The sequence below is a fragment of the Pongo pygmaeus genome, chromosome 12 (assembly GCF_028885625.2).
Source record: "Pongo pygmaeus isolate AG05252 chromosome 12, NHGRI_mPonPyg2-v2.0_pri, whole genome shotgun sequence".
Classification (NCBI taxonomy): domain Eukaryota; kingdom Metazoa; phylum Chordata; class Mammalia; order Primates; family Hominidae; genus Pongo; species Pongo pygmaeus.
Genome location: NC_072385.2, coordinates 46,474,259 through 46,491,316, shown reverse-complemented (window position 1 = coordinate 46,491,316; position 17,058 = coordinate 46,474,259). Strand labels below are relative to the sequence as shown.

The following is a 17,058-nucleotide window of genomic DNA, read 5'->3' as shown; positions in this document are numbered from 1 at the left end:
TTTTGTGTGTTACATCTCTTGCCAGAGGTTAAGTTCTTGGGAAGGGATTTTTGGTTATTTTGTTTCACTGCTGTACCTGTCATATATAATGAGTGCTCAATAAATATTGGTTAAATGAGTGGGCATCCTAGGGCTGTTGTACTCTTGTGCTCCTTGTTCAAATTCTCAGGTTCCATCCCAGACCTATTGAATGAGAAACTCTGGGGATGGGGTCCAGCTACTTTGTTTTAACTGTAAGTGATCCTGATGTAAGTTAAAATTCAAGAACCTCTGCTATATAATGTTGATTAGGATTTCAGAAACCAGGCCTGTTGCTTACAGGTGGAAATATGTAGATGGAGAGATAAATGACAAATACCATAACTGGGTTTGTTTTATCTGTCTCTTTTTCTCCCTTGTCCTCCTTTTTTTCCTGCTATAGGAACAAAATTTGGAGGGAGGTAGCTCAGGGAAAGATGTAAACTGTAATAACTTTCGGTTGATCATGTGTGTCAGGGGTCTTCAAAACCACCTTTAGGTTCCAGTGATTCATTAAAAGGAGTTACACAATTCAGCATATAATCATACTCTTAGCTAAAGTTTATTACAGCAAAAGGGTGTAAAGCAAAATCACCAAAGGGAAAAGACTCATGGGGCAAAAGTCCGAAGTCCAAAGTTAGGCAGTCCAGAGTTAGGCAGTGGGTGCCCTGGTGACCAGCCCCCAATAAAAACCCTGGGCACTGAGCTTCTAATGAGCTTCCCTGGTAGGCAACACTTAACACTTCTCACAAACCATGGCTGCAGGAATTAAGCATGTTCTGTGTGACTTCACTGGGAGAGGACTATTGGAAGCTTTCTTCAAGCCAGGAGAAGGCCAGGTACTCACTGCCTAGCATGTATCAAAATTCTAGATTCCCAGAAGGAAAGCAGATGTTCACCATAAATCACACTGTACAAGAGTTTAGGCACAATGAGCCATTCTTTTCAGCTAGGGCAGGGGTCCCCAAACCCCCAGGTGTGGACCGGTACGCCTCTGTGGCCTGTTAGGAACCAGGCCGTGCACAGCAGGAGGCAAGTGGCGGTGAACGAGCATTGCCGCCTGAGCTCCACCCGCTGTCAGATCAGTGGCAGCATTAGATTCTCATAGGGGCATGAACCCTGTTGTGAACTGCACATTCGAGGGATCTGGCTCACGTGCTCCTTATGAGAATCTAACTAATGCCTGATCTGAGGTGGAACAGTTTCATCCCAAAACCATTCCCCCCAGCCCTCGTCTGTGGAAGAAATGTCTTCCACGAAACTGGTCCCTAGTGCCAGAAAGGTTGGGGAGCACTGAGTTAGGGAATGATGGGAACACTCCCAAACTCCCAAGTTTCTATATGCCAGCCAAGAGGCGACTTTGTAAGCAGGACTTTCTAAGGGTAGTAGTCTGTGACCTGCTGTGTTAACTCCTTTCTGCACATCGTGGTACCCAGGGAAGTTTGTTTTCTTCTACCTCTTTATATGGAATATGAAGCATTTGCACTAAATCATCTCTCTTGAGGAAATTTAGTAACAACCAGAACGTTTTGAGAATGACTTGAACAGTGTAACTGGGTTTAATAAGTGAGTTTATTCACTTAGACATATTTTCTCAAAAATAATACTACCTTGACAGTATTATTCACAGCCTGTGCTGGTTTTTGTAATGGTAAAAATGATTCCTTTCACAGTAAAATTTTATTTCCAAAAATAAAAAAATTATATCTTTCTGAGTATCCATTTGAAAAATCACATCTATGAATGTGACCATCAGCTTCAAAGCAGATACTGGTCACTTTTCTTCCATCTTTCATGGTCCAAAAGGCCCATTAGAAACTTGCCATCTTTGAGTTTGCTTCAGTGAGTAACCAATCCTTCCTTTGTTTTTTTTATAGGCCAAGATGCTGAATTATCAGGGACACTTTCACTTGTTTTGACACAGTGCTGTAAAAGAATAAAGGATACTGTTCAAAAATTGGCCTCAGACCACAAAGACATCCACAGCAGTGTTTCTCGGGTTGGAAAAGCCATTGATAAGGTATGGTATTGAAAGAAGTGTTTTGTATTTTTTAGCATCATTCTTTTTCTTCTGTCAGTACTTTGATAACACTAGCTTTCACAAATTACTTTATGCTATTCCTGTCATGTTTGCTTTTGTTAACTTTTACAGGTCTAGTTTTACTATGTTATTCTTACTAAAGTTCCTTGTTGCTATTATTTAAAAAATAAAAGCAAAGTTAAAACCCTCTGCTTTTATAGCTTTGTTGTTTATCCATTTGCATACATGACTAGAGCTCCTAGGGTCATGACAAATAAAGTTCCAAAGAAATTTTAACCCAGTATGTGAGAGTTTGTTTACCAGAAGTAACTTTTCCTAATTCCTGAGTAATTCCCTAGCTGTGACTCTGTCTCTGTTATGGGATGATTAGAATAACCACCTTGTGTCAGTCTCCCCTGCATCATCCTAACTGTTTTCTTCCTATGGGCATCCCAGCTACCTTTCAATTTTGCCTTCTGTGTGAATGAGTGAGTGGGTTGGTTGCTAGGCAGTGAGGCTGGTCACTTTTATTTGATGTTTTTTTTCTTGTGACATTTTTTGAGTAAGCCATCTTTGACCTGGTGGTTGACTTATAAGTAGTTATCATTTTTAGTACCAGCTGATTTTATTCATGGAGTTCATAGTCCTATTGGGGCCTAAGAGAAGTAGTTCAGGATTACTGTGTGATACCTCTGACTACTTCAGACATTGGAGAGATTGTGACTGGTCGGGACGTTTCTCTTCACACGTCATAAATTTCTGGGAGGGTAGGAAGAACTTCCGAGAAGTGCCCTTGGTAGCAAAGGCATCTTCTAAACAGTCTTATGGGTTAACTTAGTCTGTACTCACGAGTGATAGTTGTAACAGAGGTAATAGAAGCTCATTGAATCTGGAGAGTGGTTTGTGTAACTCATGGGTAGACCCAACTGTTAGAAATTATCCTGTGAAAAGGCTAGGCTTGATGCTGCTTGAGTGAGAACTATATGCTTATAAGGCAGTACTGTTCACTGGTAGGTGTGGTATGACAAGACCGTGAGTGGCATGGGCTCAGAGGACTTGTTTTGGTAGTTGTGGCTTACAGAAGTGTTAGTAGCCTTTCAGAGAGTTCTCACTACTCCCATAGTGGTGTGAGGAGTTTGACTTGGCCAGAGAGTCGGAGGGTAGTTTTGGCAGCAGCAGGGTTCCAGCCACGTTGTTATGTCAGTCATGTCAGTCACCAGCAAAGTCTGGGAAGGCAGACTTTGGGGAGATTGTGACTGGGGAGATTGTGGGGAGATTGAGACTTTGGGGAGATTGTGAAATGGCTTTGAGGTTGTGAAGCCTGTTTGGTAACTCCAAGAGAGTGAACACAGTTTTAGAAGTGGGTTTGGCATCAACCCTATCTGGTACTATGATATTTGAAGTCTTCAGTTGGTTCCTGGAGTGGTTGTTGGTGTGTATGAGCTTAAGAACTGTGGGAATGGTGGTGGGACACTTTATTTTCTTCCAGCAGCTGTATCCTTCTAGAATGTGATGGGGCACTTTAGAGATGGTCTTAATCACTGTGGGTGAAGAACCCTCAGTTCCTCTAGAGGTACGGTAACTACTGATGGTGTCTAAGAAGATTCAGATTTTGATGTTGACAGTGACCAAGGCATCCTGGTGATTCTAAATGTCTCAAAGTTCAGAGAGAACCCCAGGGAGTTCCTGGGGATATCTGTGTGACCACCAGGCTGCCTGCAATTATAACAGAAGGTCAGCATTTGGACAGTAGAACCAAAGGTGCTATGACAGTGAGAAGAGCTAAGGCTTCCAAGGCAGCCAATCAGAGATTCTTGGAATAAGGGGGGATGGGCTCAGCAACTGTAATTCTAGTGTGTGGGCTACTGACCAGGATCTGGAGCAGTTGGGCAAATAATTCACTAATTATGCTTTCTGCAGCTGGTAGGGTGACCATATATGCCATATATGTCCCTGTTTCCTAGTTTATGTTTGTTGTCCTGTCATGATGATCAGAACCTTCTTTTGCTCTTGTCCTGCTTGCTACTGGTGCCTGGCTGAGCATGTCTTACTCCAGACCTAGGAGGTCTTTATAGATATTCATAAGGGTTGTCAGATATTTTGACTAATCTTTAAGGCAAAACATTATCTGGATGTACTTGGTGCCAAAAATGGAAGTATCTTTTTGGAAATGGATATCAAGGGAACACATTTATAATGAATAATCTACATTCTGGCTTATTTGGGCAGGGGGATGTGTTCGAGGTAAAGATTCCTAATTACATATTTTAATTTACTCGTTGCTCTTTTGAGGACTTTTTTTTTCATGCCCTTGGAAGTTATAAGGACTTTTTCAAGTAATTCTTTTACAGTTTCTTTAAAAAAAATTGAGGTGTTTTTATTTGTTTGTTTTTTTGAGAAGGACTCTCGCTCTTTTGCCCAAGCTGGAGGGCAGTGGCACCGTCTCAGCTCACTGCAAACTCTGCCTCCCAGGTTCAAGCAATTCTCCTGCCTCAGCCTCCTGAGTAGTGCCCAGCCCAAAAAATTGTTTTATGTTCCTGTGAAACTAGTTTTGGTTCTAGGTGACCTGGATTCTGGATTCTTCTCATCTGTCATATGAAACTGTATTATTTAGTCTGCTGGGTGTGGTGGATCACCTGAGGTCAGGAGTTCGAGACTAGCTTGGCCAACATGGCAAACTCCCATCTCTACTAAAAATACAAAAAAAATTAGGTACATTCCTCTAATCCCAGTTACTCGGGAGGCTGAGGGAGGAGAATCGCTTGAACCTGGGAGGCGGAGGTTGCAGTGAGTCGAGATTGCACCACTGCACTCCAGCCTGGGCAACAGAGCGAGACTCCATCTCAAAAAAAAAAAAAAAAAAATACATACATACATACTATATTATTTAGCTGTCACTGAATAGTGTTTGTGGTACTGTAGTCTGCCACCACAGAGGAAAGCCTGGATCTTTTAGCTCAGTTCCCTAATATCTTTCAGTACACACTCTCCCCGTATTTTTGGCATCTACTTGGCCTCAGCTGAAGAGGAAGCTGTTTCCCCAATAGAAGTACCTAGACGTTGTGAATGGGCTTCTCACATACATCAGGAATTCCGTTTAGGCTGTTTCACATAAGACTCCATTGACTTGTTAAGTCCTCCAGGAGCTCTTTTAATTTGAACGTGATAGTTGTGTAAGCTCTGGGCAGCCTGTTGTAAAGGCTGGGTGGACCTGATTGGTGGTGACCAAACAGGATAAAGCTGAATCCAGTGTGGCACAAGGCTTTTAAGAACCACACCAAACAGACCTGAGTAATAAACTGGAATGTCCGTCAGCCTGTGAGTACCACTTTATGGACACATGCTCCCACCCTCACAGGATGAGGACAAAGAAGCCAGTGGCTCCTGTATGAGCAGGCTGGTTTTGAGTGAGAAACATTAGTAAATTTTAGTCATGCTCAGTGGTATTTTTCCTTTTATATTTTAATACTTATGTTTTAAAGTTCTCTACCTATCATGTCTCTGAAAATGTAAGCAGAATAGAAGTTTCTGGTGGTGGTAGCCAAGAATATTGTGTGGCTTTTAATTATTATGAACAGAGTCTCACTCTGTTGCCTAGGCTGGAGTGCAGTGGCACCATCACAGCTCACTACAGCCTTGACCTCCCTGGGCTCGAGTGGTCCTCCCATCTCAGCATCCAAGTCCCAGCCAAGTAGCTGGGCCTACATGCATTGCTACCATGCCCAGTTAATTTTTTTCATTTTTGCATAGAGATGTGGTCTTGCAGTGTTGCCCAGGCTAGTCTTGAACTCCTGGCCTCCCAGTGTTGGGATTATTGGTGTGAGCCACTGTGCCTGGCCCATTATTTATTTTAAATAAATAATATTTGCTCTGTGACAATTTTTTTTTTTTTTAAATAAGAGTAATGTATTTGGGCTTTTCTTAGTTTCCTCTCCCATTTTTAGATAATCTAGAATTCAGTCCAGTTTAGGGTATTTTATTCAGTATTTTATTTAGTCAATTGACTTTTAAAGTTTACTTCCTAAGAAAAGTCAATAAAAATGATTATTGCTTTAGACTTCTAGGTATGTGTGCATATGTGTTAAATAGTACTAAATATTTTAATATCTAAAATCTGATGTGGTATAATTAAAAGCTGACCACATACTACATGTCCTTTATAAGATTGCTGTTTTGTATACATAAAATAACTGGAAAAATTCTGAGGCTACATGAAAGAAGTTTGCATGGAATAGACACTGCTTATTATAAAGTAAAGGTAGTTGCTATCTTAAATTTGACTTGGAACAATGGGTAAGATTTAGAGCAGCAGAACAGTGAGATGAGATTTTTCCTTGAGGCTGGGAAAGGCAAAACAGCAACCGAGAATATGCCTGACTCATGTTTAAGATGCTTCAAGATTGACTTGATTAGAGTGACTGCTCCTGTTGGGAATAGGGAAAGGCAAATGATGGAAGGCCTGAGAGGTGTGGATTTGATCAGATGATGAAAGCAGTTGAGGATTTACTTGACCTCATTAAGTAGGATGAAAGTAGTAGGATGAAACTTGACCTCATTAAGTAGCAGTCATAGGTAGGAGGATAATAGCTATCTCATATTGAGTGTTGACCATGTTCCAGATAGTGAGCTAAGTGCTTTACATACATTTATATCTATCTCATGATGCAGGGACATTATTCCCATTCTATATATGAGGAAACTGAGACTCAATGATATGAAATAACATACCCCAGGTATATAATTTAGAAGTAGTGGATCAAGGTTTGGAAAAAGTGTTCATTCAAGAATCTGTTCTTAAACACTGTGCTATACTAGGAAATCACTGAGGCCATTGCAGAGCTGGTAATGTTGAAGGGGAACAATAATAGTTAAAAAAAATTTTAAACCTCATTATCTAAACAGATCTTTTGCCACTGGGTGGAGTATCTACATTGGTGAGGCAAAATGCTGACTGTATTAAGGAGTGAATGGAGTAATAGTATAAAAAAATGACATATAGAATATTTTAAGATAGTTCTGGGTGAGCAGTCCAGAACTGCCTTTTATGTAGGTGTATGGTAAACAAGGTATGTGTACTGGGTAGAGAGGGACAAAAGGACTTAATATCCATTAAACTGTGCTAGCTAATCCAGTCTGCAATTGCATTTAAGTGCTTTTAAATTAATGAATATTAATATCTCTGTATGCATTTGTGTATTTGTTTTTATTTATATTTTCTAATAAGGATTCTTTTAAATACAGAAGCAGAAGGTTTGGTGGCAACCTGGCCCTCAGATTTAGGTTTGGTTAGGTTTGGCCTGGCTCTCAGATTCATCTACTGTGTATTAAAGGTTTACTGATGGATGGATACTCATAGAGGTTTTCATGTACATTATTTACCTTAATCTTCACCAAACACTTGTAAGGTCGAGATTATTGTCTCTAGATACAGATGTGAAAACTTAGATTTGTAAGTAACCTGCCTGAAGTCACAGAGTTGGGATTAAAACCCAGATTTTAAGACTTGGAGGAACCTTTCTCAACTGGAGTTCCTTGAGAGAATTCATCTCTAGTGCCCTGAGGGCACCCACTCTACATATGAATTTCTCTCCTTTCCATAGAATGGTAAGAGATACATATCATCCTTGGGAGAATTAATAAAATAGCCACAGAAAGGCAGATAATTAATAGTGGAGGGATAGGGATGCAAATGTGACAGAAAGGCCTGACAGTGGTTTGGCACATTACTCCCTCACTTTTTTAAATAAAGCAATAACATAACAGTGTGAATCTACCTTTCTCTTAATGTTGATAACCAAAGAAGAGGTATAAATACCATAAGAAGAATATGGAATATCTACATCAAAAAATGCATCTACAAAATGCCGATTATGACACACTACCAAGTTTATTTTCCAGCCCTTGGTTTGTAAAGCACTGCTATCTGGTATATGCCTAAATATGGATTATTTCGTCATAGGACAGGTGCCTCATTATCAGCTTTACTAGGTATTGTAAAATTTTCCCCTGAAGGGTTTATACCAATTTACAGCCCTACCAAACACCTATAACACTTCCTGCTTCCTCATTTCTCACCTATACCTGGTATTATCAGACTTTAAATGTTTAAAGATTAATCAGATGGGTGTGAAGTAGTATCTAGTTGTACTAATTTTGCCTTTCTTTGACCATCTTGAAGGTGGGGCAACTTCTCATGTTTAACATTAGGAGTTTCCCATTTGTGCATTTCATGTTCTTCTGTCCATTTTTTCTGTTAAGTTGTCTTTCTTACTGAGAGGTGTGTGTTTGTTTCAAACTTTTCTGAATACTAATCTTGTGTGGTTTGTATGCGAAGTAGCTATCGTCTGTTAGTCTGAGGGGAACCAGAATCCAGGTCTTCTTACTCTGTTAAGTATCCTTTGCTGTCTGCCTCTCACTGCTAAACCAGATTAACTGGATGCTTAAAAGGGAAATTAATTCCTGGTAGGTGCAACAATAGCACATTGTTGGTTCATACACTAATTTTTCTTCAAAGTAGATGGAGAAGTTTCAAAATACGTGTTAATACTATTAGGGAATTGGTACTTAGGAATTAAATACTGAGTTTTATGTACATTGTGACCACTGTCTGCTCAGTCATTATAATTTTATAAAATATATTTGAGAAATGGATTGGTTTTTGACGGTAAACAGTGAAAGCCATTTCTGACTGATTTGTGTGTTCATGATATGGCCACAGAGGTAGGGTGGCCTGTTTAGATCTCACACTTTCATAATGATGTTGTATCAAAGTTATTTACTCCTCTTCTGCCTCAGCTTCTAGATTTAGTATGTCCTGGATTTCTCCTTCCAAGGCAGAACATCCTCTCCGGATGGACACACCCTTGGATGTGTGCTTTTTTGCTTTTCGTTCTTGTTTGGATCCTTTCTTCCCAATTAAGAACAGGATGCCAAAGCTTTTCTTTGCTTAAAAAATATGAAAAGAAAAAGTATAGTAAGACAGAAGATGTTAATTATAGATGGTATTTCTCTTCATTAGCCACCTCTTGGCTGGTTTGCAGTGCTGTGGATTTTCTGGACAGCCATGCAAATGAGTTTGGTTACCTAGCAACAGAAGCTGGAACTAATGCTAGCTCTGATGCAACAGTGAGTAAGAACCTGCAGTTATAACAAAAGCAGTTTGACACTGTATTGCATTTCCTCAACCTCTATATATTTTATAATCTTAGCTTTAATTTTTAATGCATGTGACCAGAAAATAAGTAATCTACCTCAGTAGTTTATACTGGAAAATCAGAATGGTAGAAGGGAGGTCAGAAGTGTCCAGAAAACAGTCGAATGCATTGCTCATTCATGCTTCTTTTCCAAGAGCAGCAAATAAGTTACGAGCTTGAATGTAGTTAGAGAGATTTTGAGTGTAAGGGTGTTTGACTTTTCTTACCTATGTAGTAGTTATCATAGTAAGCCTTAAGAAAATAGAGATACACATAGGACATTGTTGTAAAACTTTGTAGCAAACCCAAAGAAAATTGTTTAAATATTAGACTCTTTTTGTAATTTTCTAGGTGATGAATATTTACTTTTAATATGTATATTAAGGAAAGAATTCAAGGGATTATTTTGTTTGATCTGAGTAAGTACTGTCAGATGGTAGCTTATTTAAATTCTGACCTAATATATATATTACCAGATAGAATTGTTTCAACATGATCTGTGCTTTGAGCTGACCAGCGTGTCTTCCACCATTGTTTTATTTTATTTTTCGCTAAGGAATAGGTACTAATAAATTTGTTTGGGGAAAAATCATTAAATGAATAAGTAGAAACCTGAAGGTTGTATTTGGATTTAATGCAGTTGATAAGTTAGTGAGAGAACTTTCTTAATTAATCTCTTGATTCTTTGCTTATACTGTGCATTTAGACATTTAAGAGTTATGGGCAGGTTCCTGAGTTTGTAATAAACTGCCATCTTCAGATCTTTAGAAACCCATTCCTTTATGCTTTTGAATGGCCCTTTGGGAAGTAGAATTTGGGAGAGAATAGCGTTGATCAGCCTGTGAGCTCTACTCTAGAAGAGACAGAAAGCAGTACTATCTCCAGTGTTCTAGTTGTCATAGACAGCATAAAGATAAAATAATTTACTTAAAAATACTGATGAACTGTTATAAAATTAGCTCTCGACAGGCAGAATCTGATAAATAGAAATTAAACATGATAATCTTATACAAGCAGTTGTGGTTCTTCAGTGCTAGGTAACAGTTTTTTCATTATATGCATGGATGCTGTTGCTTTAGCATCTAGGTACTTTGTATTATTTCTTTTTCTTTCTTTTTTTTGAGATGGAGTCTTGCTCCGTCTCTCAGGCTGGAGTGCAATGGCGTGATCTCGGCTCACTGCAACCTCCGCCTCCCTGGGTTCAAGCGATTCTCCTTCCTCAGCCTCTCAAGTAGATGGGATCACAGGCACCCGCCACCACGCCCGGCTAATTTTGTATTTTTAGTAGAGACGAGGTTTCACCATGTTGGCCAGGTTGGTCTTGAACTCCTGACTTCAGGTGATCCTCCCACCTTGGCCTCCCAAAGTACTGGGATTACAGGAGTGAGCCACCATGCCCACCCCGTTATTTCTATTCTTTAGGTTAAATACTTGGCTAAGAAAAATGTCTGTGAAAAGAAAAAGAAAATTAAGACTGACAATACTCTTGGCTTTTTGTGTTTGCTTTGTCTTGAGTGATTCCAAACCTTAATGTATGTATTCACTTTTAGGCTACTGTTTTCACATCTAGAAATAGGGTAGATAGCTCTTTATAGGGAGAAAAATGTGCTTAATTTTGGAGAAAAGCACTCCTGCATTGTGGTTGTAAATAGTGGGTTGTTTGCAGTTGCTGTTGCTGGTTACTTACTACCTGTTCTTGTACATCATGTAAAATAATTCCATATTGGTTGGACTGCATATTTAAGCAGTGGTTGACTAGGATTGCAATTTTAGTTAAATCTAAGTGGCCTTGTCTAGTTAAGTTTATATATTTTTAAAAAGAAATGCAAAACATTTATTAGGGAGCAGTGCCTATGAAAGACAAAGGGTGCTGAAGTGGAATTAGGCTGGGAAAGCTTTCACACTGTGATGAACGTTTGCTCTTCTTTCACTCTTGATGTTTCATGTTCCTTCTGGTGTCATTTTCTTCTGTCTGAAGACTTTAGCAGTGCTTTTAGAGCAAGTCTAATGGCAGTAAATTCAGTTTCCCTCCGTCTGAGAATGTCTTTATTTCATCTTCATTCCTGAAGGATATTTTCACTGGATATAGAATTCTAGGATGACAGTTATTTTCTTTCAGTACTTGACAAATGTCATGCCACTTCTTTCTGGCCTCCATAGTTTCTGTTGAGAAATCTGTAGTCATTTGAATCATGGTTCCCCTGTAAGTAACATGTCACTTTTCTCTGGCTGCCTGCAAGATTTTTTGCTTTATCTTTAGTTTTAACAGTTTGAATGTGAGATGTTTGGGTCAGATTTCTTTGAATTTGTCCATGTTGGAGTTCACTGACCTTCTAGAATCTGTAGATTTATGTCTTTTGCTAAACTTGGGAAATACTCTTCAACTATTTTTTTCTATACCATACTGTTTCTCTTCTCCTAGTGTTCTGATGACACACGTTAGATCTTTTGTAATTTTCCTACAGGTCCCTGAGGCTCTGGTTTTTTTTTGTTTTTTTTTTACTGGTGTTCAGATTGGATGAATTCTATTGATCTTCACTGACTTTTTGCACTGCCACTTTGCTTCTGCTGTTGAAAAATTCATCCAGTGAATTTTTTATTTTGGTTACTGTATTGGCTTTTTCCTTGCTAAGTCTCTCCCTTTGTTTCAAGATTGTTTGTATTTTTATAATAACTGCTCTAAAGTTTTGGAGGGTTCCAGCATCTCTGTCATGTTGGCATTGGTGTCTGTTGATCATCTTTTTCTATGTGAGTTGAGATTTTCTTGGTTCTTTGTATGCCAAGTAATTTTGCAGTATCTTGAACGTTTTGAATATGTGTTATAGTACTCTGGGTCTTGTTTAAGTTCTGTGGAGAATGTTGGTATTTTTGTTTTAGCAGGCAGTCAACCTTGTTGGATTCAGACCACAAGTTCTAACCAGTCTTTTCTGGGTTGTAGTTTCAATGTTAGTTTTGTTTCTAAAGCCATTACAGTTATTTAGATTTGTCCTGTGTGTGTACCACCTGGTAGCCAATATGGGACCTAGGAATTAGGTCTATTCCCTAGTTCAGTTTTCAAAATCTGTAGTATGCTGTTTAGAGTCAGCACCATGCATGTATAGCTCAAAGGCAAACCCAGAGGTGTACATAAACCACTCTCTTAACTACTTGGCCATGCCCCCACAACCACTTTCAACCTCAATACTGCAGTTGTTGGGATGTGCCATGGATTACTATGTTGATAGGCATATGTGTTTTTTCTTCTTTTTTCCCCTTCCATTATAGACAGTGCTGCAGTGAGCATGCTTTTACAGGTCATCATTGCATTCCTCTAAAAATATTGCTGCATATAATGCCTAGAAATCAGTTCATTTGCTTGATTTTATTTTATTTATGGACACCATTATTAAATCTACTTTAAAAAAATATTATCTAAAAATATACCTATTTACTCTCTAGCATGACAAGTTTTAGAAAGGAGCAGCGGAAAAATTCCTTCCTGTGGTATGCTATAAACTGCAGTTGGGTACTTATTGGGGTATCTCAGACTGAAACAAAGACCATTTTTTTCCTGTTAAGTGGGGTGAAAATAATCTATTTATGATTCCCTTTCTCTTTTTTTTCCCCAGAATTTTGATTCTGACATTAGCAGTGTGGGAATAGATGGCTGCTGGCAGGCAGACAGCCAAAGGCTTCTCAATGAGGTGATGGTGGAGCACTTCTTTCGACAAGGAATGCTGGATGTAGCTGAGGAGCTCTGTCAGGTAACAGTGTGCCAACTGGGAGGATATGAAAAAGAAACAAGGGGGAACTCCTTGGAGTTTACAGTATTTGCAGGGTGGGGTTTTGAGTCTTCCTCTAGCTATAGATAGATTTTTAATATTTAAATTATCAGAGATAACCTCATTTTACTAGGAGTATTTTGGGGAATTTTTTAAGTGGCAAAAATTATAGTTCTAGAACTTGTTATCCAGATCATTTTTTTCTTGTTCCTGTCCCAGAAGGTTAGTCCCAGTTCATGAATCAAAGGGCTCAGAAGCGATATTCTTTCTTCATTTCCATTTTTGATAGAGAAGGTTAATATAGCAGACAAGAGGAAAGGGACAAAAACATTGATGTTTGTTCTTCTGTTCTAGCCCAGCTTAAACGATTTTATCAAATGAATTTCCAACTAAAATTTTTTACTTCACATTAGCAGCATTTGTCTTTTATTTCTATCACACATGAGTTAGAACTCTAGAACAGTTTACCAAAACCATGTAGTCATAATAGTAGCAGCTGCCATATATTGAGTGCTTACCTTAAGCCAAGCCCTGCTTTTATTCCTTGCTGCAATCCCATGAAGTACAGATTATTGTTTCCATTCTACAGATGAAAAATCTAAGGTCTGGAGAAGTAAGTTGCCCGAGGCCTTAATAGGTTCTTTGTGAAAGAACTGGGATTCAGTCCCTGATTCATATGTCTTCACACTCCATTCTAAGCCACCATGTGCTGTTGCATTTTTGTTTAAAAACGTGAAGGACCAAAAGAATTAAATAGTTTAAAATAAATCTGTAAACCAAACCTCTAATCTAAGCCTTTTCTATTTTAAACAATTCAGATAAATGATAACTCAGTTTTTCTCTGTACCTTACAGGGATTTTATGTATGTGTCCATGTAATTTCCTGCAATAAACTGTCATTGAGGATTGTTTGCTTTTAAGTAACAAAAGACCCCACAATTACAGTGGCTTAAGCAAAAGTGAAGTTTTTTTCTTGCAAAGAAATTAGTAGTAAGACGTCCACAGCATGTTTGGTAGCTCTGCATCGTGAAACTCTTAGGGACTTAGCACCTTGTACCTCTGTTATTCCCAGGGTGTCTCCTGTCTTCAGGGTCCAGGATAGCAGCCAAAGCTCCAGCCATACCTTTGTATCCCAGGAAGGGGCAGGGTGCATATTTATATTTCATTGGTCAGAACTTAACGTCTTACAAAGCCTTACCCAGCTTTATTCCATTTGCCTATGTACCCTGCTGAAATATGAGGATTCTACTATGGAAAAGAGGGGAAGAATGGTACTAGGGGGCAGTCATCAGTCTCTAGGGAATTATCTTTAATGGCTTGCCCCATATTTTGCAATCTAGAATATACTTTTACCACTAGCTCCTTACCCTGATTACTGCTAACAAAAGTTCTTTCTGTCTTTCTTTTTCCAGGAATCTGGTCTTTCTGTAGACCCAAGTCAGAAGGAACCATTTGTGGAGTTAAATAGAATATTAGAGGCATTAAAGGTCAGAGTTCTGAGACCTGCTCTGGAGTGAGTATTGAGTTTGCTTTCTTTTGAGTACTTAGAGAACTCTCTGTAAGAAAACTCAATCAGAAAACACATTAGAGATTTTTAGATATATTTATCTTACCTGTGGTAGACTTCAGAGAAATCAAAGGAGAATTATTTTATTTATTTTGGCTAAGTGAAATATGGGGGGTGTGCAATATGAGAAAATGGTTGGAGCTTATTTCACTTAGCAGTTGGTCTGAATTCCCATGAGAGAAAAGGGTTTTCTGTTTCCAGGCTACACCACCACTTTGTGTGGGCTGACATTACAACAAGCACTATTGTTCAGCCAGTACAAGTCTGATATTTAAGCTTCCATAATGTGCTGGGTTTTGCTGGGTTTTATGCTAGCATTCTAAGAAATTATTGGTTATTGGAACTAGGTGGTGTGGATGAAGAGAACAAATATTTTTATAAAGGTACTCTATTCTTAATTACTGTGGATTTTGGTAATTGACCATGAACCTCTCATTGATAAGAATTGTCTGAAATTACTGAGTAAGCGATAATAAATATTATTCTAGAGCAGGGTCAGCAGGCTTTTCCATAAAGGACCAACTAGGAAATATTTTAGGCTTTTCAGTTCACATAAGGTCTGTGTCGCATATTCTTCATTTTATTTTACAACCCTTTAAAAATTTAAAAACCCATTCTTGGCCATCTGCTATACAAAACAGGCAGCAAGCTGTATGTGGCCTGTGCCATAGTTTGCTGGCCCCAGTCCTAAAATTTTTTACTGTGAGGATTACCAGGTTATTTGTAATAAATAGCTCATAAAATAAAGGGAAGAAACTGGATTATAGAAGCAGTGATTTGTCGTGAGGTTATAGCTTTGGAATCCTGGTATTTTAAAACCAGAAAAATTAACCATCAGTGTTACAGGGTTAGTTGGGAAGTTGACTTTTATAAAATGTACACTTTTTCCCTTAAAATTTAGTTCCACTAACCCATTTAATTCTTCATAGCTTAGTTTTTTCTTTCTGATCATTTCTCAGTTCTTTTTCCTTTTTGAGACAAGGTGTCACTGTCACCCAGGCTGGAATGCAGTGGCATAATCACGGCTCACTACAGCCCCAACCCCCTAACCTCCCAACTTAGTCTCCCGAGTAGTTGGGACTACAGGACTGTGCCGTTATGCCCAGCTAATTAAAAAAAATTTTTTTTTGTAGAGACAGGATCTCACTATGTTACCCAGGCTGGTTTCGAACTCCTGGGCTCAAGCGATTCTCCCACCTCGGCTTCCCAAAGTGCTGGAATTACAGACTTGAGCCACTGTACTCGGCCATTTCTCAGTTCTGAGAAAATTTTGTATAGTTCTCAAACCAGCCCAGATGACTAGATAGAAATTCCTGTATAAATTTATATAAAATTCTTGTATAAATTATAATAGATCTCACTTAAGAACTGTACCTCTGTGTGAGATGCATATTACCTTTGTAGAATTTGTTTAAGCAAATTTCAGATTGTGACACATCTGGGAGATAAATTCAGCCAAATACCTCTAACACCTCTTAAACAAAATATGGCAACAACTGCTTTTTTTTTCCCCCCAAAGAGACAGAGTCTTGTTCTGCGGCCCAGGCTGGAGTGCAGTGGGATGATCATAGCTCACTAGCTCACTGCACCCTCTCAAACTCCTGGGCTTAAGTAATCCTCCTGCCCCGGCCTCCTGAGTACCTAAGACTACAGGTGCACACCACCACACCTGGCTAATTTTTAAATATTTTATAGAGACAGGATTTCTCTATGTCGCTGAGGCTGGTCTGAAACTGCTGGCCTCAAGTGATCCTCCTGGAGTGTCAGCTGCCCGAAGTACTGGGATTATAGACATGGGCCAGTGTGCCTGAGAAAGCCTACATACATATGAACATGTAATGGGTTTCCCAGTTGTTTCATAGTGATTAGCAAATAATATTTGGGTTGTTATTCAAGGTAATATTCCCTTATCTATGCGTTTCTTAGGTTTTTTCATTAAACTTTGTTCATATGTGCTAGTCATGCACGTATTATGACTATATCTATAGTCACTGGCACATAGTATTTGCTACCTTAGCCTTCAGAGTACTCCAGACTTTTCTCCTAACACCATTTTTAACTTTGTGCATATATAAGATATGTTTCTTATTGATAAGCATGTTATGTATATTGATTATTTCTGTAAATTTTGTCTGTTATTTGTTGCCTTAAGACAATTCCTCTCAGGCAGAGAGAGGACTTGTTCCATAAGTAAAAATTTTCTCATTTCATGTTTCTGGGAATAGTATTTAATATCAGCATGAGAGAATGTAGTGGTAATTATAGTTAACTCTTCTTGAGTGGTTATTATATGCCTAGCATTGTTCTAAGCATTTTACATGTCTTAACCTATTCAACCCTCATATTAACCTATGAGGTAAGTCATCTTACAGAGAAGCAATTAAGGCCTAGAAGATCCTCTGTGAAAAAAAGTCAAAAGATTATATGAGAAATGCTTCACATAATAGTCCCCAGTATTCTCATTTGAGGTTCACTTTAACTTATTAAGTGTATCATCAA

General features: G+C 38.7%; 1 protein-coding gene across 1 annotated transcript in view; it reads left to right on the top strand.

Moving 5' to 3' along the window:
- RMND5A (required for meiotic nuclear division 5 homolog A) overlaps positions 1 to 17,058 on the top strand; it is a 60,239-nt gene that overhangs the window by 19,018 nt on the left and 24,163 nt on the right. The window contains exons 2-4 of the mRNA XM_054475769.2: positions 1,896 to 2,038; positions 12,840 to 12,974; positions 14,405 to 14,505. Of these exons, the coding sequence (XP_054331744.1) occupies positions 1,896 to 2,038; positions 12,840 to 12,974; positions 14,405 to 14,505 (379 nt within the window). The remainder of the gene's footprint in view (positions 1 to 1,895; positions 2,039 to 12,839; positions 12,975 to 14,404; positions 14,506 to 17,058) is intronic.